Raw genomic sequence first — 22,526 nt, 5'->3', positions numbered from 1 at the left:
GATAGCATTTAAATAAAAGAAAATGTTGTAAATACTAAATCGTTCTTGTTTTTACTCAGCAAACAACTTTTTTTTACATTTGTCAAAGTTTAGGGAAGGCAAATTTATTTGTAATTACTTGCACAAGACAACTCAAAGTGCTTTACATAAAAAATAAAAGCATTACAGATTGTGCACATAAAGCATTAAAAAGTAGTAAAAGGCAGCAACAAATAACAAAAATTACAATAAAATACACTAAAATGATTAAAAGCAAGATAAAAGTTACCATGCAGAATTCATGCATAGGTGCATGAGAAATGTTTTTAACCTGGATTTAAAAGGGTCTACATTTGGTGAAAGTTTTATTTGCACTAGCATTTTGTTCCACTTGTTTGCAGTATAACAGCTAAATGCTGCTTCTCAATGTTTAGTCTGGACTCTGGTCTGGACAAGCTGACCTGAGTCTTTGGATCTAAGAGATCTGCTAGGTTTATATTCTCTGAAACATATCACAGATGTATTCTGGGCCTAAACAGTTCTGAGATTTGTAAACAATCAGAAGGGTTTTGAAATTTCTTCTGTGACTGTCTGGATTTTTATAACTGGTGTGATGTGTTCAGATCTCTTATTCCTGGTTAAAACTGTAGCATAGCGTTATGGATGAGCTGCAAATGTTTAATGCTCTTTTTTGAAAGACCTGTTTAAAGACCATTACAGTAATCCAGCCTACTGGAGATGAATGCATGGATGAGTTTCTCCTGGTCTTTCTGGGAGCCGAAATTTTTTAATTCTGTTGATGTTTTTGAGTTGGTAAAAAGCCATCATAGTGATAGCTTTGATGTGGCTGCTGAAAATCAACACTCCAAGATTACGAACTTCATCTGTGACTTTAAGAGCCTGAGTCTCCAGGTATTTACTATAAGTTGCAAAATAATAATAAAGTTGTGAAATAATTATTTAAAAAACAATATTTAAAAAGTAAAACTACTACAACAATAACTACTACTACTACTGATAATAAGAAATAAGATAATAATATATTAATAATATATTGTTATAAAATATATGTTATAATTATTTGTTTGTAATGTAATTAATGTTCATTAAAACTGTACAATGAAAGTGTTTTTTTCCCCTGTCAAATAGAGATGAATTTCCAAGATGTAAAATGCTGTTCTCGTTATTGTTTGAATCTAAACCACAAAAATTCATATGCTCATTGGAAATGGTTTTAATTATGGTTTTATAATAAATATAATAAATAAATGAATTAATTTTCATTCATTAATGGAGAAATTTGGTTCACCATTTTTAGGTCAGATTAAATTTTTAAACTTTTTACGATCGTGAGTACTTCATGGTTTTAAAATAATATCTCAGTCCATATTAAAACAACATTTACAGACAGTTATGTGTAATTTGAGGGATCATCTGAGGAAGCTGTGAAATGCTCGAGTTTACCACTAGGTGGCGGTGATGTACCGAGAAGCCTAAACACAAACTTCTTTTTAAAGAGCAGAAGAAGAAGTAGTAGAAAGGGGCGTCCTCTCCTCTGACAGGCCACCATGCTCACCCTGCTCCACCATTGTGGCCGTAATTTACTGACGCAGAGGGCCGTTCAGAGCGTGAATAAAAGTTATTATTCCTCACAGATGGCGAAGCGCGTGGCTGTGGTGCTAGCGGGCTGCGGAGTTTATGACGGCAGTGAGATACATGAGGTCTCCGCTGTTTTGGTCCATCTGAGTAGAGGAGGTGCAAATGTAAGTCTGTTGGAGCGCTTAGGTTTAATCTGCAACAGCCCAAACCATGATTTATTTGGTTTTTATTTTTATTTATTTGTTTTTTGTGACTGCTAGGCGTGAAATACTATAAGTCACACTTTATGACCTTTAATGGGACCATTTAAACTGCAATAAGTGCTTAATTTGTCTTTTCCCTTTTCTCTCTCCACAGTTTTAATGTGACTGTGTGACCACTGACAGTGGTCTGACCTCTGCAACCAGCTATTCAAAACTGCAACTGAAACTAAATAAACACATTACCAGACTAGGGGGATCCTAAGTCGGTCCTCCAGTGTCGCTGTCCTGCAAGTCTTGGATTTTTCCCGCTGCAGCACACCTGCATCATATTATTGGGTCAATATGACTGGGAAGAGCTTGAGTTTTGTTATTATTATATTTATATATTTGGGTGTGTTAGAGCAGGGAGACATCTGAAACCTGCAGGACTGTGGCCCTCGAGGGTCTGAGCTGGTCACCCCTGGTGTAGATTGTGGTCTACATTAATAAAATTGTATTCAGTTTTTTTTTTTTTACACTTTTAAGCCTTTTGAAAGTACTGTGATACATGGTGTCTCCAAATTCTGTATACACATAAAGGAAAATGTTTAAAATTTGGCATATTAATTGTAATTTGCAATATATAAGAACTGTAATTTCCCCCTGGAATTATTAGTGTTTTTTTTTTCTTCTTCTTTTCATTTTTTATTTAACTTTTATATCCCACATATTTACTGAATTTTAGGTCATAATCGGACATTTTTCCACTGCAGCCGCTACCATGGTATTGATCTATGTGATTATCTCGCCCATTGTCCTGCACTTTCATCAACACCAGAAAACAACTTCAGCTTCCTTGTCTCTTTTCTTGAATAGGCCTTAACTCACAAGCATCACCGTCATCAAATGCGTAGAGTTGCCCTGTTTCATTTCCTGTTCTGCAAACGTTTGCTTCAGATGTCGCTTCATTTTGAAACTTCAGGCAGTTGAGTAGTTGTGACTGAATGTCCCACTTTCAGTCACTCAGCTCTTTTGCTCTTCTGTTCTTTGGCAAAATGAGGGGAAACCAGTGCTGTTCAGCATTTTTATATGTAGCACAGAGCTGGATGGGTCAGTTTTTCCCCATTTATCCACCACATGCTTCCTCTTGCCCTGACTTGCTTTTTAGAAACTTTAGTGTGCCACATTTGCCTGTCATGAGCTTGTTGTTTTGAAGTCTAGACACAACCAAGAGGAAGTATCGAAGTCTAGTTTCTCCTCAGAGCAGCTCAATTATTTTAAACTGAAAAAGTTAGGAGTTTTTCTTTTTTTTTTTTTTTATCTAAAAGTTGATAGTGATTACTGTTTTAAGCACATTTCTGATGTTGCATGAAGCAGGCCTGAATCTCTTTGTTAAATTTTGTAATATTAGTTGCATTTCTTTATTTTTTGATTTATCACCATCCCTTGGCCTTGTTAGTCTGAGCAGTTATGTGTTTACCACTTAATCAAATGTCAGTTTTCCCTCTACTGGTATGGCCTGGCTTGGGAAATAAAGTAAAGATGAGTAGGAGAAACTTTTAACTGTTCTCTTAATCACATCAGTAGCTTAAATATGGCATACAGGCAGAAGCATTTTTATTGTTAATAAAACACTCTTGCATTAAGTGAAAAACAATTTAAAACTTGTACATGTTAAATAGTTTACACTTCTCTTATGGTTAATGTCTTTTTTTCCCATTTCCTGATTGGTGGCATTATTGCATGCAAACAACTGCAAAGCACTGCCCACACTATCTAATGCATACAGATTCTGGATCTTTATTTGGTGGTTGTGAAGTTTTTGTGGGATCCAACTGAGAAACACAGTGCGATGAAGGCTTTTTACATGACAAAAAAGTTCTTCATCACAGCTTTAACAGATAACAGTTTTTAAAAAAAATTTTAAACAGTGTTTAAAAATGAAAAACAAATAGCCTTTTCTTTCTTGCAGGTGCACATGTTTGCTCCCAACATTGACCAGATGCATGTGGTGGATCATCTGAAAGGCGAACCATCTCAGGAGAAGAGAAATGTGCTGGTGGAGAGTGCAAGGCTTGCTCGGGGAAATATCCAGGATCTGTCCAAACTCAACGTCAAAGACCACGATGCTGTGATATTCCCAGGTTTTTTATTTTCTTCTCCTGAAGCTTGTTTTTTTTTTATTTCTTTGTCCTCAAAACAGACATCCATCCAGCAGGTGAAAGTAAGAGTCAGTCCGGATTAATCTATTTTTTATCCACCCTTTCAGGTGGTTTTGGGGCAGCGAAGAACCTCTGTACGTGGGCGGTGCAGGGGAAGGACTGCGACGTTAACGATGAGGTGAAAGCCACTCTGGAGGCTTTCCACAGTGACGGAAAACCCATCGGCCTCTGCTGCATCTCACCAGTCATTGCTGCCAAAGTGTTTCCTGGGTGTGAGGTCACTGTTGGCCTTGAAAAAGACGACAAGTAAGTCTAAATGGTAAATGGTCTGTATTTATATAGCGCTTTTATCCAAAGCGCTTTACATGTACGTCACATTCACACACTGATGGCGGAAGCTGCCATGCAAGGCGCTCAACCACGACCCATCAGGAGCAATTAGGGGTTCGGTGTCTTGCTCAGGGACACCTTGACATGAGCTCGACCAGGCCGGGATCGAACCCTTGGGCTACAGGACGACCACTGTACCCACTGAGTCATGCCGCCCCCAGTCTAAATAATCCAAACACCTTTGATGCATCTTCTTAGAAGAAATCTAGAAATCTACTGGTTCCAGTTCAAGCTCCCAGTTCCACGTAGCAAAAGGGAAAAGTGTCCGTCTGCAAGACACGTCTTCATTTGGTGTCAGTCGTCAGGACAGTAGCTTATTAATTAGAGTGCATCTGCTGTTGGCTGCAGAAACGACTACATTTCTATTGTGTGAAATAGGAAATAGCTGTGTAAGCTCAGTCCATGTGCCAGTCATTTGAACTTAAAAGAAAAAAAAAATCACTGTGTGTGTGTAAAGATGTAACAGAAGAGTGTTTCCTCCTATGCTTTTGAAACTGCCTTAATATTTTTTATATAATCTTTGTTGTTTTCTTTCAGGTATCCGGACACTACTGGCACGGCAGAAGCCATCAATCAGCTGGGCTGCAGGCACGTGAGCAAGAATGTTGGCGAGAGCCATCTGGATGAGAAGAACAAGCTGGTCACCACCTGCGCCTTCATGTGCAACGCTCCTATGCATGAGATATTCGATGGAATTGGATCAATGGTGCAAGGCGTCCTAAAACTTGCCTAATTCAACTGAGATTTAGAAGACTGTAGAGGCAAGAACTAATGAATGGCGGTGTATAAACAAGGCAGTAGTTGTCTGCTGAATGAGCATAAAATGAGAATAACATCCTGATTAAAAACGTTAAATTTGTTTAGATTTAGTGGTATAAATGATCTGATGCTTCATGCGTTTGAGTATATTCTGATGCAGTGACACTATCTCATAGTATCAGTGTTAATGAAACTTTAAAAAAAATCAGCAAGTAATGGCATTGTACACAAAACTGCAATAAAATGAAAATCACCTTTTTCAGTTCAGTTTATTTCATAAAAGTGTACAAAATATTCACATATTATTTAACTTGTATTTTCTCATATGTTACAACACATTGTCTTCATCTGCTCATGTGGATCACTGGTCATTGTCAAATATGAGCCCAACACTGAGCTTTCAGTCACCTTCTCTATATTTCCCACCAGGTCAATCACACCGTCCACGCCCTCTGTGCACAACACCGAGGAAGCATTAACTCTGAACTTCTCCACCAGGTCCACCTGACTCAGTGGCTTCCTCCAGTGGCCATAAAAGGTATCACATCTGGCTGTGTAGCTCTGCCCCTGAGCTGTGCCTATCTCAACCTCACAGTACATTTTGTCAAAGCTAGGCTGGTTGTCTTCAGGTGTCTCCAGCTTTGCTTTGGACAGGAGTTCCCTGAGAGCAGGCCGGTTGATTTGAGCCAGGTTAAAAGATGCAACTGTCACTTTGTCATCCAGCAAAGCTGAGCAGGCGTTGAACTGAAATGAGTGCCTGGCTTGATGCTCTGAGACAGGTAGGGGGCAGTTAATGTATTTGGATGGAGGAACTCGAAGTGTGATATGCTGGATCTGACTGGGATCAAAGTTTCCCATTGTGTCTTGAAACTTCGCGCGGGCTGCCAGAGTTGCATCCACAACCCAGTGCATGGCCAGGTGAGCAGGGATGCGCTTGAATGCTACATCCTGATCCTCCAGAATCCATTCAAAAACACCACAAGTGGAATCTGCAATTACTGAAGGGCTGTAGTCTTTGTAGTAAACCCCCAGCCCACTGTGTATATCTAGTATGGCTGGATTTCCCTCCAGTCCTATCTGGGCTAGCAGAGCTGCCTCCAAGCCTCTCCGAGCAGCATTACCTATGTGGAGAGGTTTGGTTTGTGTGGCAGCATTGGCTAAGGGAGCCCCTGCAGAGGAGGCTGCAATAGCCAGAGCATGAGTGCACTGTGTTGGGTTCAGACCAAGAAGCTTAGCTGAGGCTGCAGCACTCCCCATCACCCCAACAACACTGGGAGGATGGAATCTGTTAATACAAACACAAAAACAATGTGTTATGTTTTTTTTTATTATTAGAGCTGAACCATTTTTGTTTAGATCACACTTCTTCAAATGTTTCAGAGTGTGAGAGAGAAATTTCAGAAATGTTTGGCTGTTTGATAAAACAATGCAGAGCTTCACATTCAGCTTAAAATCTATATAATTAATAAAGAAAAGGTGTTGTACTTTTTGTAATTTTGATAAAAAAGCCTTAAATGCAAAAATAGCGTTAAAGTCCATACATTAACTAAAAAGCGAACAGAAAAATCTGAATTAAGTTGGACCAAAGCTCTATTATTTGCTATGATTTAAATTCTCCAACCTTTCAGGTATGTTGTAAGCCTCTTTGGAGAACCTCATCAGCCTGCCTTGCACCTCAATGCCAACATTAAAAGCTAGCAGCAGCTCCAGGCCAGAGGGCCGGCTGGGCAGCGTCTCTGCCAGCGCCAGCAGTGCCGGCAGCACAGCGCCAGAGGGATGGGTAGCAGGATGCCAAGTGTCGTCAAAGTCCATGGAGTGAACCTGATATCAAGGTGACAGGGTTGGTAAATGAAGATCAAAGCAGAGCTGAAACTTGCATGATGCTTTCATGTGTCCAAACTTACTGCAATGCCATTGACAAATGCTGCATGATGAGGAGGGAGACTGATCTCCGATCTGCCCCAAACACTGCTCCTCTGCTCACATGTAAACATCTGCAATCAGAAAAATGAGAGTACTCTGATTTTAGAGTGACGGTTCTAGCTTACAAGAAAAACTAATGATAGCATAAAGAAGACAATACCCTTTAAATTGAGATGAATTGGCATAATTAAATAGTATGTCAAGAAAATAATAGTTGATGACAAATGCACAAAAATTCTGTTATCTGAAGATACATTTATCAGATGGACATTTAATGAGACCAAATAACAATCTTATAATAATACAAAAAACAGAAGATTTATAGCCTCTACACTAACAAATACAGCTAATTATTATATAAAATTTGTGAGGCTCAACATTTGTTAAATTAAATCTCTCTCTGTGGTGTTTGTGTAAGGCTGTGATGTTTTTTGCAGGTAGTGTACCTCCTGTACATTCACACTCTTTACTGTACCTGGCTGTACTTGAGAGCCTTGTTAAAGACAGCTGTCCTGGTTCCTAACAACCCAACACCCAGGGTGTCCAGCATCATTCTTTTGCTCCTGTTAATCACACCATCTGTCAGATGAGTGGTGCTGAGGGCATGAATAGCAACTCCAAAGCTCTCTGTAATACCCTGGAAAGGTAAAAGAGTGCTTTGTGAGTGCAAAACTCCCCAGAGACACCACAGTTGTGGATATAATCAAACCAGGACATTGAGACATGTAAAATAAAATAAAATAAAATAAAATAAAATAAAATAAAATAAAATAATGTTTAGTAAGCACCATAAAACAATCTTATAGAGTAAAATGAAGATAAGAAAATATGTGAGAATAATAGAAACCAGCAATACCTTACGAAGCATTGTTCTCTCAACAACCTCTTTAAATGGCTAAACGTCTAAGGCTACTGCTCTTTTATGCTCTTTTTACATTGTCTAAACTAGGGTAGTCCACCAAATTTCCAAAGTGGCTTAAATACCCTGTGATAACCACTGGGTACTTTCACAATGACTGGACGCCACCATATCATTTTACTGATTGCAGCTGTAACTTGTTGGGAAATCCTTTAAACTTCTTGCTTTGGTTTTAATTAAATGTTTGACAAATGTGAAATTAAATTGAGTTTAACTGCTACAAATATCTAAAAATAACAGAAAGAAAAAGCTAACTTTGATGTCTGACACAGAAAAGTTAAAAAATGTTAATTGAGGAACTGAAAAATCCTGTTTTAAAACAGAAAGAAAAGAAGAACCAAATGTCCTAAGTAATGGTTTTTGAGGTTTTTTCCTGAGATGAATGTTGCAGAAATGATGCATGACCTTCCCTTTTATCTGATAAAATGGTTGATGTGTCAGCTGTCTTTCACAATTAATTTCTTTTAGGGTCCCAGGCCATAGAAATTCAGCATTATGCAATGGGAAGTTCTTATAAAGTAATTTGTTACAACGCTCAAATAACTCATACACTAACAGTCACATGCCTGACTTCAAACAGTTGGGAAAATTATGATAATAAATCAGTGGTCTGGACCTCATCAGTGATATTTCAGGGAGTGAAGATGACCTTACTCAAAAATCAGGAACTGAAAAATCTCTATTGTTTCCAATTGAATAAGTTTTCAAACAAAATATTTTGAGCAAAAAAGTCAAGGAGTCTGAATATTTTCTGACTTAACAGAGAGATAATTAGAATAATGTTGAGCACAATAAAATGACACAATATGAAGGTGTAAGTGTGATAAAGATTATGTGCAATAAAGTAAGTGCAAAAAGGGCATTTGTCCAAAAAATAAATCAGATCCAAATCTGAATGTTCAATGAGCTGCCTGACAGGAGCAGGTTTAGAAATTATTTGAAGGGGTTGCCAGGCAGATGCACATACCAGAGAAGGGGTGGTAGTTGTAAATGAGACCATTATTATTATTATTATTATTATTATTATTAATTTATTAATTTAGTTATTGAGTAAAAAAGAGGTCTAGATCTCAGGACATACTTGACTGTTTATTACAACTATATTGAACATTAACCAAAAAGTAAAGCAAATTTCACAAAAGCAAAGAGCTAATAATATTCAATATATTCAACCATGTCGGCAGCTGGTGAGATGACACTATATGAATGCTGCATTATGATCAACAACATGGCGGTGTTGTTGTTGTTTTAGAACAACATATAAAAGTACATTACATGATGCATTCACTTGCACTTGGACATCTATGGTTTACCCATATAATGGTAAGTTTCCATAAGAAATTTGTTAGAATTTGATTATATATAGAGTGGCATCAGATTTTAGAGGTGGCCTGAGGGGGCATGGTCTTCCCCTCTGGCCCATATAATTTGTTTAGATTTTAAGTTGTGTTTAGGATGCTTGAAAGGTTTTCTGACTCTTGTCAGGTGTCACTGCACAGCGCAAATGTCCCACCGCTCCAGAATCTGTCTTTGTTTGGTCTTTTTAGTAATCTTACAAGCTGCTTTCTCAGAATTTTTTCTGTCTTCTTGACTGTATTTTGAATCCAACTGCTTCTGTTGACTCATTTCTTAAGTTTTCACCTCATGAAGAGACAAAACAATGACACTTTCCTATGGTAGCCTTTGCTTGCGTCATTGGCAACAAGTATTTCAATCTGTAGACTTGATTAGAGGAGTCTGGCCGATGATAGACCTCACAAGGTTTGTGGAGTCATAACATTTTCAAAGCTTTTCCTATTATCTGACCTTTTTGTAATGAGTTTTAATATGTTATACTCCTAACAAGAAACATCTATGTAAAATTCTTTTAAAACTGTATGTACTATTTTGATTTATTGATCTCAGACTTGCTTTACAATCCAAAAAGAATTTCTGACTAAACTGTTTCATGCTGCTGAATCTTTGTTTTGCTTCTGCAGACATGCCTTTGAAGGTTGATTATATGTGTGTGTGTTGGGTGCATTTCCATTGTGGGTGCAATGGGTGTCACTCTTTCCATATTTTTCTTACCATTCCTTTTAAGGGATAACTTCGGCCTGCTGTATGGGAGTTAGGTTTTGTGTGTTCTTTAGAAAGCAGCACAATTTAATCGATTAATTGAAAAATCCGCAAAGATGACCCAGAGGTTTGGGCAGATAAGTGGGTCCTAAATATAAGTTTTTTTTGTATGTTTTTAGTGAAGCTGGAAGATAATACACATGCATTGGTTTAACTGTCTCCATCTTTCCGTGCGTGTTTGTGAGCGTGTTTATTTTTCTATAGAGGGAGAGAGAGGGAGCGCTTCAGAGAGCGTCTTACAAGACAGCATCTCAACAGTTAAATGTTAATTTTGCAGTCACCCCTGTATGCATGCACGCACACGCATGTGGAAAGCTCGGGCTTCATAAGCCAGCCGCTGCCACTCAGCGTCTCAGTCTACATCAGTGCTGCAGCTCGGAGAAGAACATGGCACTGGCTGACACGGAGCGCGGAGCTTCCAGCTGTGGGGACCCATGTGCCCCTTTTTCAGAGATAATCGAGCTGAATGTGGGTGGGCAGGTTTATGTGACCAGACATAAAACTCTGATTGCGGTCCCAGACTCGCTATTGTGGAACATGTTTAGTAAGAAGTCACCCAAGGAGCTGGCTAGAGACAGCAAAGGGCGCTTTTTCTTGGATAGGGACGGCTTTTTGTTCCGCTACATTCTTGATTATCTCCGGGATCTGAACTTGGTCCTTCCGGACTACTTCCCAGAAAAAAGTCGACTGCAGAGGGAGGCTGACTTTTTCCAGCTTCGGGACCTTGCCAAACGTCTCAGCCCGCGGGTGAGTAAGGACAACTCCATCAGCGAAGAGATCAGCCAGAGTGACACGGAGGAGGGCGCGCAGCAGTGCTGCTCCTCTGGTGGCATCGAGACTTTACGCACCATGTCCGTCAGTGGGGCCATGCGCTCCCCCTCTATAGACTCCAGAAAATCGGGCTATATAACGATAGGATACCGCGGCTCGTATACTATTGGCAGAGACATTCAAACCGATGCCAAATTCAGGAGAGTGGCACGCATCACAGTTTGCGGGAAGACGTCTCTGGCCAAAGAAGTATTTGGGGACACGCTGAATGAAAGCAGAGACCCGGACAGGCCCCCGGAGAGATACACATCCCGCTACTATCTCAAGTATAATTTTCTAGAGCAGGCGTTTGACAAGCTGACAGAGGTGGGCTTCCACATGGTGGCCTGCAGCTCCACAGGCACCTGCGCCTACACCAGCAATGATCCAAATGAAGATAAAATCTGGACAAGCTACACTGAATATGTATTCTGCCGGGAATAACCATCAGTGCTCACACCATGTTTATGTAAATATGCATATTATAATTTAGAGGAGAATGTTTTTAAAAAGTACAATTTGCTGTACTGAATGATAAGGATTGGGAAGGATGAGTGGCTGATAACAGAAAGGATGAAGCAGCAAAATAGATGCAAAATACCCCCAAAATAGATTCTAAACAAATGCTGACAGCACGTCAAAGAACAGGCTGTGCAGTTTGGTGGTTCAAAGTGAGCAGAACATCATTTGAGTTGACACTCATCCAAACAATTGAACCAACGATTACATGATCATCTTCATCTCATGGGACTGCATGTCAGTGTTCAGGAGCAGACAAGCAGTAGTATTCAGTGTCAGTGTAACTTCTAGGCTTACTTGTTTGGCCAAGTTTTGTAATATCTTATATGCTCTTATAGCAGTTCAATCACTGCAAATGATTGTAAGTGTATGTGGAGTGCTGGTTGTATTTGTTATAAACTGTTCAAACTAAATAAAACCTTTTACTCTTTCATTCTCAGCTCTTTGCCAATCATCTTCCTCTTACAGTCTGCACAAAGTGAGCAAAATTGGCTCTCACTGCCCTCCCAACCTTTATAACCTTCCTCTGTGGGGAATCAAAGAGTAAGCCTCAAAGAGAGAAGCCCTGCCCAGAAATCTCACCCCTGCCTGGTGCTGATGCTGCCAACTCAACAAAATTTGTCACACTGTTTTAACCCAGGAGGCACAATATGTTTCACAACAGTAAGCCAGTCTTCGTCATTGTGCTCATGACTACTTACGACCACCTTTTCCGGCTCTTTCATTTATATAAATTTCCAGTTTAAGGTGCTGTATCTATTTTCTATCACACAATCAGAAAAGCCTCCATATCTGAATATAGTTAGCATGTTAATATTGCAACATGAACTGTTTCCACTCATCTGTTTTGTCACACAAATTCAGCTGCATGTTGCATGCATGCAAATAGTGCAGCTGTGCACACATGATGTCATTATCATTTCAAGTGTAAATAATGAAAGGGTCCAGCTGCACACAAATAGGAGGGTACAGTCTGCCAGGGACAGAGGATGAATGGAGAGTCAATGACTGGCCAGGGTACAGCCAGGCCTGGATTATGTCTTTCGCCCAAAACAGACATGAAAAAAGGTTTTACATTCAAAGCCATGGGATTAGAGGACATGAGGGGCTCAACAGGGGTCCAAGGACATGCTCCCTGAGGGATGATCACTGGGCTGCATGTCCTAAATGCATCAGTCTGCTTCAGTTTAGCCTTGAAGTTGAAAAATAGTGTTACTTGAATAGGAATCAAATGATCTGTGGTGTATAAATCATTTGTTTATGTACATAAATGTTAGATTAGAATAAGTGAACTGAAACAAGACCGTAATTTTGCACCAGGAAAAGCAAATGTGTGAAAATAACAGCTGACTCTGAGATGACCAAAGACAACAAAGCTGTCACCGATATAATCAGTAACACCTGAGCCTCTTCCACCGTGATAGGTTTGGTACAAAAAAGCATCCTAACTGCATTTAATAGGGTCATAATCAGTCTGATGATGATCCTATTTAACAAGATGGTGATCCAGCTTGTATGTTCATCTTTTAGTCTAATTGCAGTCCAAATATAACAGTAATGTAACTCCAAATTCAGACTAAATTCAGGCTCATTTCTATATCTGACCTATTGTTTATCTTAGTATGTCCATAACATATTTGGTTCGGTTTGATTGAACAGATATGTCACAGCTTAATGCAGATTAGCTTTCATAATCCAGCTGGGTGACACTGTAGATGTAACAGCTGCTCTAACTGGGATTAATCTTTACAGACATTTATAACACACTCTAATAACTCAGTAGCCAGGATAATGTCACGTCCATCCATGAGCTACACCCTGTTTGTCCTGAGCAGGGTCCCAAAGACTGGAGCTTACTGCAGCTGCCACTGAAATGCAGGGTACCCTCTGAACAAGTACCAGTCTATCACTAGACTAACACAGAGAGACAAGCAGCCGTCCACTTGCACACTCATGCTTTTGGCAAAATTAGAGTCACTAATTGACCTAAAGCGCATATCTGAAGTGTTGGACCCCAGAGAACCCAGAAAAGACACATGCACATGCAAATTTTTAAACTCACTCTATGTAAATCATTGTTTGACAAATAGGAATGCTCTTTTTTTTTTTTGCATTGAAAAAATATGTGACATACTGGAGAACAAAGATTAGTCATAAAATATGACCTTATATACTTTTTGAAAATAGGCAAAAGAGCTTAAATCTTTTTTTCTTCTTCTTCTTCTTCTTTTTTTTAAAACTAACATTAACCTATCAGTTGTTGTCTGAACCAGCTTTCACGAGATTGAATGCAGGGGAACACCCTTGATCAGTCACCATTTCACCACAGATATCAGCTGATAAACAATAACTGACTCATAGCCACATTTACACACCTTGGAGTATGAGCAAATCAGAGGCTCCACCATGCATGCATGCCTGTGGACGCTGGATGGAGACCCACTTGGACATATGCAGCAAACAGTTATTCAATGCTGGACAATTTGTTCAAGCTGTTTCAACACATGCACACCCTGTCCCACTGTCTTTTAATTCATTTCAGCCAATTAGCATAGTACCATAGTCCCCTAGAGAAACCAGCTGTTTTATTTATTTATTTTTATTAAATAATGAGAAATTACAAACGAGAATCGAACAGGCTAGTTTTCATTGGGTTCCACTGTAATTTTATGGGTTGCCATTTTTTAATTGGCACATTTTAGCAACAGAAAGAAAACATCAGTGAATGTAATTCTACCTGGTTTTGAATATAATAAATGAATGATAAGAACACTATATAATACAGTATGATAGTGTGACATCTTTAGAATAAGAAGTTTGATGTCTCTCTCTCTCTCTAATCTTAACCAAGGTCTTAAGTCTACTTAGCTTGTTAGGGCTGTAGCTTGTTCAAAGTGATCATTAGAAAGGTCAGGAGCAAATCTCAAAGCTTTAGAAAAGCTGTGACTTCTAAAGTCCTGTTCCCACCAGTGGCCCTGGACTTTGTCACTGCAGTGTTAGTCACCACCTGATGTGAGTCAAGCATGGGTGGGGGTATATTACTTACAGCATGAAAGGCAGATCATATGTGAGAAGCACATCTTTTCTTCATCCAGGGTCAATCATGCTGTGAAAGCATCAGGTTCACTGCTAATTTTAATATATGTATACACCATGATCTAGGTAGAAACATACCCAAACTTTAAAACTATAAACTTGGAGGTTTGCTCTGACAACAGCCTCAGGGTTACATTTCCCTTCATTTTTTTTATTTTTATTACCATCGGAAATTACTTTAACACTCATCTCTTACTGTGAGAACACATCCTCCTACTTTGCACTTCTGTTCCTGCTCTACTTGTTCTGAGTTCTTTGAATAGATTTAAATAGGTTTAGCACTTAAATGTATATGAAGGTTCTTAAGGTACTTAGACTTGAATGCCGCTCCCTTTTTTATAAGTTGCTTTAGATAAATTCATCACTAAATGCTAATATGTAAATGTAAATTTCCATTTCAGTCTGATGATGACCTGACCAGCCAGGTTTATGTAGTCTGTTGATGCAAGTGAATGACATTTGAGAATGCTTGTGGACTATCCACTTATATTTGACCGAGACAAACTCCTGTATGCAGCTGCATTGAATGAAGGCAATAATAAGATAGCAATGTGTTTGGAGGTAGGTGTTTTCTCAGTTTACAATACGCCCAAGCTAAGATTTGGAAGAAAAAGGAGACTCTCCAAGAATGCTCTTAGTACTACAAGAAACGTGTCAAAGACCTTCAGGAAGCGTTGGTTCGCCTGACCTTTACAGAAGGCTTTGTTATAAGTTTACGAATGAACATCTAAACCAGTCTGAGGAAAGAGTCTTGTTTGCTGCTATAAGAAAAATTATACTTGGAGAAAAAGGATGCACATCACTAACACTTATGTATAGGAGTGTGCTGATCATGCAATTGGCTTGTGTTGCAGCCAGTGGCACATGAGAAATATTTCAGCAGTGTAGAGAAAAATGTATTCAATTAAAAACTAGTTAACTCACAGAGGGTGAAAACCCCCCAAAAAGAAGAAGATGAAAACAAAAATGGAAAAGAGGATGAACTCTGTGGATAAGAACTCAAAATAGGAGTGCAAATGGCCTAGATCTTACAAAAACTAGAGGTCGTATAGAAGAAAAATGAGTGAAAATCCCCCAGACAAGAACCGAATGATTCTTAAATGGCTGCAAAAAACATTAACAAGCTGTGATTCTTTCCACAAGGTGTGTTATGAAGCACTGGCCCTAAAGGCTGCACCGATGCATGCTTTTTCCTGTTATTTCAAAACTGCAAAGACAGGATGAAAAAGTAATTGTGATTGAAATATTGATAAAATGTGTCTTCTTTAGGTTTATGATTTTTAAAAACCAGAGTGAGCATTATACATCCTCTCAACTACTGACATCAATAGAAATTTTAACTAGTGATGCCAAGATACAGTAAACCAAATCGACAACTGCCTTTCAGTGCAATGGAAATTTAATGGAACATGTTTTTCTGGTTTTTCTGTGGGATGACTGAAAACAAAGAAAAGAGCTCTGAGACAAATTGTCAAAGACAAGAGGGACACAGAAATGGAAAGAATAAGGAAAATGTATATGGATCATAAACCACTGTGAGAGCCCTCTGCTTCCACACATTCTTTCCATTTCTGTTTATTCTTCTCTTTGCGCCGCTTTCAGCTCACTGATGTGATCCTCTGCAGATCCGGGCTGCTGGAATTCTATGCATCAGTCCAGGATGCGTTTCAGCTTCTTGAGTTATTTTAGATCAAAGCTGGTTTCATTAGCACATCACCGCAGTCCTCCAGACCAAAGCCTTCATTATTCTAATTAAATTCTGAGACAGAAATATATTTCAAACTTCACAACAGGGAATCCACTAGCAATCATAGGAGGGTAGTTCTCACCGCTATATGAAAACATAAAATTAGTCTCACAGACATTTTAAGGGTGTGGTGGCGTATAGCTTGCGCAAGTCTTGTATTAACCCTCGTCAGTTCTTATGGTGGAACATGCATTTATTCACATTCTTTCTGACATGAGCACAAAAATAGAAACGTAAACAGACACACGATTAATGTTTTCTTTATCATGTGTGCGTGCTTCCTTACAAAAATTGCATTCAGTGGAGAGCTAAGTAAAAACAAACAGGTAATGAGGAGAGGAGCTCACCTGCGTTGAAGACTCTTGCTTCACACATTTACTTCAGATTTTTTATTTAAATCTCATGTTTCACCCCATCCTAAAGGTGTTCTGTTGGACTGGTGACTGTAGAAGTCAACACATTGCCATGCTCAAGAAACTTGCCAGTGATTGTATATTTGTGGGATCCAGCTTAAAGCAGCTATTCAAAGAAAATAGCCAGCTATGCCATTTGAATAATTTAGCATTAAAGAACTCAATATCTGAATTAATAAATAGATAAATAAATAAAACATTCTCTCCAAACCTCAATTGTTGAGCAGGATTGTAGTATATGAGAAGTGGATGTTACCCCTGCTTTGATGAGTATGTGATTGAAAACTTGTATTGTTTTCAACCACTAGTAGTGGGAGATTCCACTGTGGAAATACTCCAGCCATGAATATATCTAATAGAAAATTACCAAATAGTCTGAATATATTAATGACTTCACATTTTCATACTTTCAATCTTCATCAGTACAAATGGTAAAAATGTCCCAGTGGCTAAGCCAGCAGCCTCTTAAGCCAGGGATCATGGGTTTGAGTTCCATCTTGGGTGGATCATTGATAAACATTGTGAGGACTGCCAACATTTTGGGTTGAGATCCCTTGCTGCTGCTTATCTGCTTTCTCCATAGAAAACAGTAGTAAAAAAAGTTATCCAGTGGTTGGCAACAACCAAGTGTGCAACAGGCTTTTTCTTAAAATTACCCTTTGAAATGAATAAAGTATTTATTTATCTGTTATGTCACTTGTGTCGTCTTCTTTTTAGCAGATTGAAGCCACAACGGGCATGTTACTGCTATCGACTTTATAGACAAATCACATTTACCTTGATTATTTTTGTGTATAAGAAGTAGCATTTGACATTACTGTGAGATTCTTTCATGAATTTAGCTGATTCTTTATATCTGAAATAATTGGTTATGCTTAGAAACAGCATGTAGAAAAAAAAACATTTTCTTGTAATGGTAATAATTTTAAAGGCTAAATGCCTTTTAAATTAATAAATTAATCTTTGTAACAGGTGTATAAATGTGGTTGAGACAATTCCTAGCTAAATCTGACATGTTGTCACTACAGCTATGTTGTTATAACACCACCTCAGCTCATCCCACATAAGGCAAATTATGCCTCTATCATGTGCAGTAATCTTAAATTACACTCCTGCTCAATTACTGCCAGCACTAGTTTCTGATCAGCAGTCTGCTGATTGATGTAGTGTGCCCTCATCACCTGAGCTGTGATGCTACTTTATTCATCCACTTGGCCATTAAACCTCCTACTATTTATGACAGCTGAGTTCTTATGAAAATTACAGCCATCAAAAAGAAAATGCTCTTTGCCCATCTGCAACACACTCCTTTAAAAGCCTTTTTATACCCGGTTCTGGGGCTGCTCGTCACACATGGAAGCCTTTCATTTGAGTTTCTCTGCATTCCAAAGGTTATTACCAGTCAGATGTCATGGTGTGTTATTTGCTCGATGATCTGCATAGTTTTCATGATGCCAGATTCCCCTTTTATGCTTCCTATTTTTGATCACTTCACCAAAGACCAGTTTGTGGACAACAGCAAGGGTACATTAACCAGCACTTTCCGGATCACAGTGACTCTATTAAGAGTTTAATACTTCAGAAAATGATAATGAGTGCAAAAAGCCTTGTCTGAAGGTCAGAGAAGCATTAATTCCATCTCCCCCTATATATCTTGCAAAAACGTGGAAACACTGCTCATGTTATTCATTACATGTCATGTATTATAGATGTATAATGTCAAAAGAGTTTTCCTTTTCTTCCCCAAATCTGGAAGATTGTTTCAAGCTTTTCGAGCCAGGCTGTGAGTATAGAATGAGACCACAACGACAGGGTTACGTCCAAAAGTGGTTCCACTTCTAGTGCTAGTCACATGAATCCAGAGGATGTTTGTAGCTGTTGGTCCAGATTGCACTTTTCCACATCTGGTTTGGTTTTGCAGGGAGGCAATTTTCTGTAAAGGAGGTAAAATTACAGGGTGCAGAAACAAAAATAAAGTAAAATGCTTACATCTGAGTTTGGAAATTTGGACAAAAGTGGTCAAGAAAAGTTTTAAAGTACAGGCAGCATTATGGGAGTAATAACAGACAGAACTACACGTAGTTAATGCTATGCAATTAATCCTTAGTGTCCAATTTAATCTTTATAAGATATTCAGAACTTTACTTCTTTAGTCAAAGAATGATGTCATGTTGTTGTTTTATTTTATTTTATGTTACCTATACAAATGCTTTATCTATTAAAGCTTATTATTATGCGATTAGGAACAGCCATACTCCCTGTTTTCTCAGGTTTGCAGATTTCCTTTGGGCAGAATGCTGAGATAGTTTTCAGCCAAAGCCAGCAGATGCAAAGAGATTATTTGTGGTCTAAAATAAATGCAGTCCAAGAAGAATTTTGTGTGTTTTTTTGTTCTTTTTAAATCCTGTTTATGTCCATTCTGCAGAGTGTATGAAGGAGATATAGCTCAACATGTGTTTTTCAGGGGAATTTCCTCCAGTTTTTCCTTTCATGGGAGAATAGCTGTGGTCAGTGACCTCTGTGCTTCAAATCACAAAGCTGCAGGAAACTTGGTTGCTGGCTAAACTGTACATTCTTGAGCAAAATAAATAATTTTACTTCATTTGAATGTTTTCTTTTTCTTAGTGAACACATTAAAATATGCAAAACAAAGAAGATAACTGAAAGGCTAAACAGATTAGCAAACATTCATTTCTTTTTCTCATCTCCTCACATCGTTTAGAAGTCACATTTGTCAATATTCAGAAGAAAAAAGTGGACAATTAAGTGTTATTGTAAACTAAAACAGATAAAAATGTAGAGACATTAAGAGGATTTTTTTGTCTAATCGGCTACAACAGCAGTGTAAGAAGCCGATGTAACAACAAGACAGCTGCAGTGTTCAGATAAAAGTGAACAAATGCCTGTATGTCATATCAGATTCACAGCATGAACTGGTGGAAAAAAATGTTCTGTAAGCAATGATTTGCAGGTGAGTTCATACAGCTTGCTTTGAGCTATGCTACATGGCTCATCTGCTCACTGGCAGTCTGACAACCCTCTATTTGTAGCAGAAAAAAAAAAACACACTGGAGGAGTTGATGGAAACCCCTACAGATATTATGTAACAAATACTAAAACAATATCAGCTAACAGGAATGCAATACAGGTGGATTATGTGTCTTTTTGGTCTTTTTTCCCCCTAAATATTTTAATTTATATCAAGTAAAAATAAGATTCTAATAGACAGTGGGAGCTAACAATCAATCTAAGCATTAAAAGAAGGATTTGACATCAGCATGAATACACAGATTTAGCCGTAAATCCACCCTGGCGAATCACAGAAACATATTGAAGCACTGACGTAGAGTGAAAAGCTATAGGACTAGAAGATGGCAGAGATCTAACATCTGCTTAACCCTTAGCTGACAGATGTTTGCTTCCTCTCCAGGACTTTTTTCTTTACAGGTTACAGCTTGATTAGACAACTAGGTCGATTATATTTCCTTTGCAGATCACATAGACCTCCTCTTTTGTTTTGCCAATTAACATATAATATAGCCTTCCAAGGATTCAGATGAAGATGCAATATCTTAGCATTTGTGCTTAGAATTTTGTCAAAGTGCAGATTCAATGAAAATGCAAACACAAGGACACATAGATGTTGCTGTTTTCTTTTGTAGACATGCACAGAGACAGTGTTCTGTTTGATGGAAACTGTTCTCCAACTGAAGCTTCCTCCTTCAGGCATAGCTTAGGCTGCTACTTCTGGCAAGCATCTGTGGAGTTATTTTGATGTTAAAAAGCATCACACCAGATCACTCCTTTTTCTTTCTTTTTTATAAGAAATATATTTGGATGGTATGTAACTGCTGCCACAATCCTTCAAAAGCATGTAGTCATGCATGCCCCTCTTTCCAGTTTCTGTATCAACATTCAGAAATCTCTCACTGAAATTATTTCACAGAAATAACTTCTCAGTCACAAGGGTTGGAGGGTATGACACGTTGAGTAGCACATACTTGGCAATGTGAATAGGCTTTTGAATAACTGTAAATCGTAATGTTATCTGGAGGATAACTAAAAAGAAATTCCCGTGTGCAATTTATGTGATATTTCCATCTGTTAAGTGTGCTGTCAAAGAAGGGGTGCAATTTTCTTTCAAAATTATCATCAGATTCAAAGAGTCTCAAAAGAGATTCAACTTATTATTACCTTTGAAGAGCAAAATTTGTTTTTAGCCTGCATACCACAGTTGTAACGCTTCAATATTATGCATATGAATGAATTATAAGTCTCTATTAAATTTTATGATAAACTAATAATGAATTAATGAATTTGAGACTAATTCTAGATTCATAACATGCTTATAATTACAAATTTGACATTGTATAGCAAGTTTGATTAATAATTTTACTTAGGTTTATACTTTTAACATAAAACACCAGAGTATGGTCATGAATAGGATTTCTATGGGATATACAAGAGTCTGAAATCGAGTGGGAGGTGCTTGGTTGAACAACAGAGACAGACTGGATTTTCCTGCATCACATTTCTCTTTGTAAGGTATGAAGGCAGAACAAGGGTCGAAGTTGATGCACCTCTGAACCAGCAGCAGACGTTGACTAAAAGCTGAATCGACGTGCAAGTCCAAGGACCATCTAACATGACGGAAAATGGCACTTTAGACAGTAAAGCAGTTGACACTCACAGGGTTCTCACACCTTAAAGTTCACATCGAGGTCTGAACCCATGCTCATGCTGTGTTTTTCTAGGTTCTGGGTTTTTAAGGATTTCAAAGACACTTTACAACAAGAAAAAACAAACGAACAAAGACTAGAGACTAAACAAAGTGAGAGAGGCTGGTGTAAAGGACAGGAGGCAGACCCATGACTGAGGATTGCGGCATGTGAGGCTGTGTGTATGGATGAAGGAGGCTGGATAGGTACTGAGGGGGCTTGGTCATTATGGGTGAAAGATCTTATAAATGATGTGTGATTTGACTGAGAACCAATGGACATTTATGAGGGTGGGGTTACATGTTGCCAGTTTTTGATCTGACTAAGTGGGAACATAGAACTGGTGAAGAGGAGGGAGAAACGTGAGATTGGGCAGAAATTAAATGGGATCTAGAACTGGCTTCTTGAGGATGGGAATCACTAAAGCAGTTTTGGAAAAAATATAGATATACATCCTGTTTTCCTTAAACAGGTGATCTACACCTTCCTAAATTTGTCAGTGATTGCCTTAAAGACCAATTTAAGACAATCGTCTGTGTCCCTGTTTTGGCTGGTCAAAATTAATACTGACAAATTTCACCCACTACCACCCTCCCTCTCTCCTCCTTCATCACCTGCCTGGAAGAATTTCAGAGCTGGATGAGCAGGAACTTCCTGAAGCTAAACAGCAATAACACTGAGGCCCTACAAATCAGCTCCAAATCAACCCTTACCAAATAACAAAACACCCCAGCCCCACCCATCACTGACGGATTTCCTGTAGCCTTTTCCTCCCAAGTTAAGCGCATAGGCAGCATCACTCTAGACAGCACCCTTTCATTTGCACCTCACATTCAAAACATCACCCGGACTGCCTTCTCCCATCTCCCCAACATCTCCAGAGTCTGTCCATCACTGTCCCAGTCAGGCACTGAGATCCTGGTACATTGTCACTTCCTTTACTGACTACTGTAACACCCTCCTCACTGGACCCCCCACCAAACTAATCAAAAGAATGCAAATTATTCAGAACTCAGCCGCCAGGATCGTCACCCACACCAAATCAACTGACCACATTATCCCTAATCTCATCCAACTTCACTGGCTCCTAGTGCAATATCGCATCCACTATAAGAAAACCTCCACCTCTGCTACCTCCTCCAAGACAACAGCCCCTCCAGCACCCTCCACTCAACCTCTGCTGGACTACTGA

The 22,526-nt window shown here is 38.7% G+C and overlaps 3 protein-coding genes across 3 annotated transcripts; 2 read left to right on the top strand and 1 right to left on the bottom strand.

The window, feature by feature from the left end:
- The first annotated feature begins 1,512 nt into the window (after positions 1–1,512).
- On the top strand, positions 1,513–5,324 carry zgc:162944 (uncharacterized protein LOC569993 homolog). Its single transcript, XM_042002440.1, has 4 exons — positions 1,513–1,742; positions 3,733–3,904; positions 4,030–4,228; positions 4,850–5,324. Exons 1-4 carry the CDS (start codon positions 1,548–1,550, stop codon positions 5,043–5,045), a joined length of 762 nt encoding a protein of 253 aa, XP_041858374.1. The 5' UTR covers positions 1,513–1,547; the 3' UTR covers positions 5,046–5,324.
- Positions 5,325–5,327: 3 nt separating this feature from the next.
- On the bottom strand, positions 5,328–7,936 carry acod1 (aconitate decarboxylase 1). The gene is made up of 5 exons (XM_042002439.1): positions 7,851–7,936; positions 7,470–7,631; positions 6,976–7,065; positions 6,693–6,892; positions 5,328–6,356 (listed from the first exon to the last, which is right to left on the bottom strand). The coding sequence occupies exons 1-5, from the start codon at positions 7,860–7,862 to the stop codon at positions 5,393–5,395; spliced, it is 1,428 nt and encodes a 475-aa protein (XP_041858373.1). The 5' UTR covers positions 7,863–7,936; the 3' UTR covers positions 5,328–5,392.
- Positions 7,937–10,331: 2,395 nt separating this feature from the next.
- On the top strand, positions 10,332–11,793 carry kctd12.1 (potassium channel tetramerisation domain containing 12.1). Its single transcript, XM_042001945.1, has one exon. The coding sequence runs from the start codon at positions 10,419–10,421 to the stop codon at positions 11,283–11,285; it is 867 nt and encodes a 288-aa protein (XP_041857879.1). The 5' UTR covers positions 10,332–10,418; the 3' UTR covers positions 11,286–11,793.
- Positions 11,794–22,526: the final 10,733 nt, after the last annotated feature.

Source organism: Melanotaenia boesemani, chromosome 12 (assembly GCF_017639745.1).
Source record: "Melanotaenia boesemani isolate fMelBoe1 chromosome 12, fMelBoe1.pri, whole genome shotgun sequence".
NCBI classification, from domain to species: Eukaryota; Metazoa; Chordata; class Actinopteri; order Atheriniformes; family Melanotaeniidae; genus Melanotaenia; species Melanotaenia boesemani.
The sequence above is the reverse complement of the archived record's forward strand: the minus strand, read 5'-3'. Positions and strand labels throughout refer to the sequence as shown.

Bases quoted from the DNA above. Each gene is read 5' to 3' on its own strand.
- kctd12.1 (XM_042001945.1), top strand. From the start codon at position 10,419: ATGGCACTGGCTGACACGGAGCGCGGAGCTTCCAGCTGTGGGGACCCA.
- zgc:162944 (XM_042002440.1), top strand. From the start codon at position 1,548: ATGCTCACCCTGCTCCACCATTGTGGCCGTAATTTACTGACGCAGAGG. The intron at 3,905-4,029 runs GTTTTTTATTTT...CCACCCTTTCAG, and splicing joins CGATGCTGTGATATTCCCAG to GTGGTTTTGGGGCAGCGAAG. The intron at 4,229-4,849 runs GTAAGTCTAAAT...GTTTTCTTTCAG, and splicing joins GGCCTTGAAAAAGACGACAA to GTATCCGGACACTACTGGCA.
- acod1 (XM_042002439.1), bottom strand. The intron at 6,893-6,975 runs GTAAGTTTGGAC...CCTTGATATCAG, and splicing joins CATTTGTCAATGGCATTGCA to GTTCACTCCATGGACTTTGA. The intron at 6,357-6,692 runs GTTGGAGAATTT...TTGTATTAACAG, and splicing joins GCTTACAACATACCTGAAAG to ATTCCATCCTCCCAGTGTTG.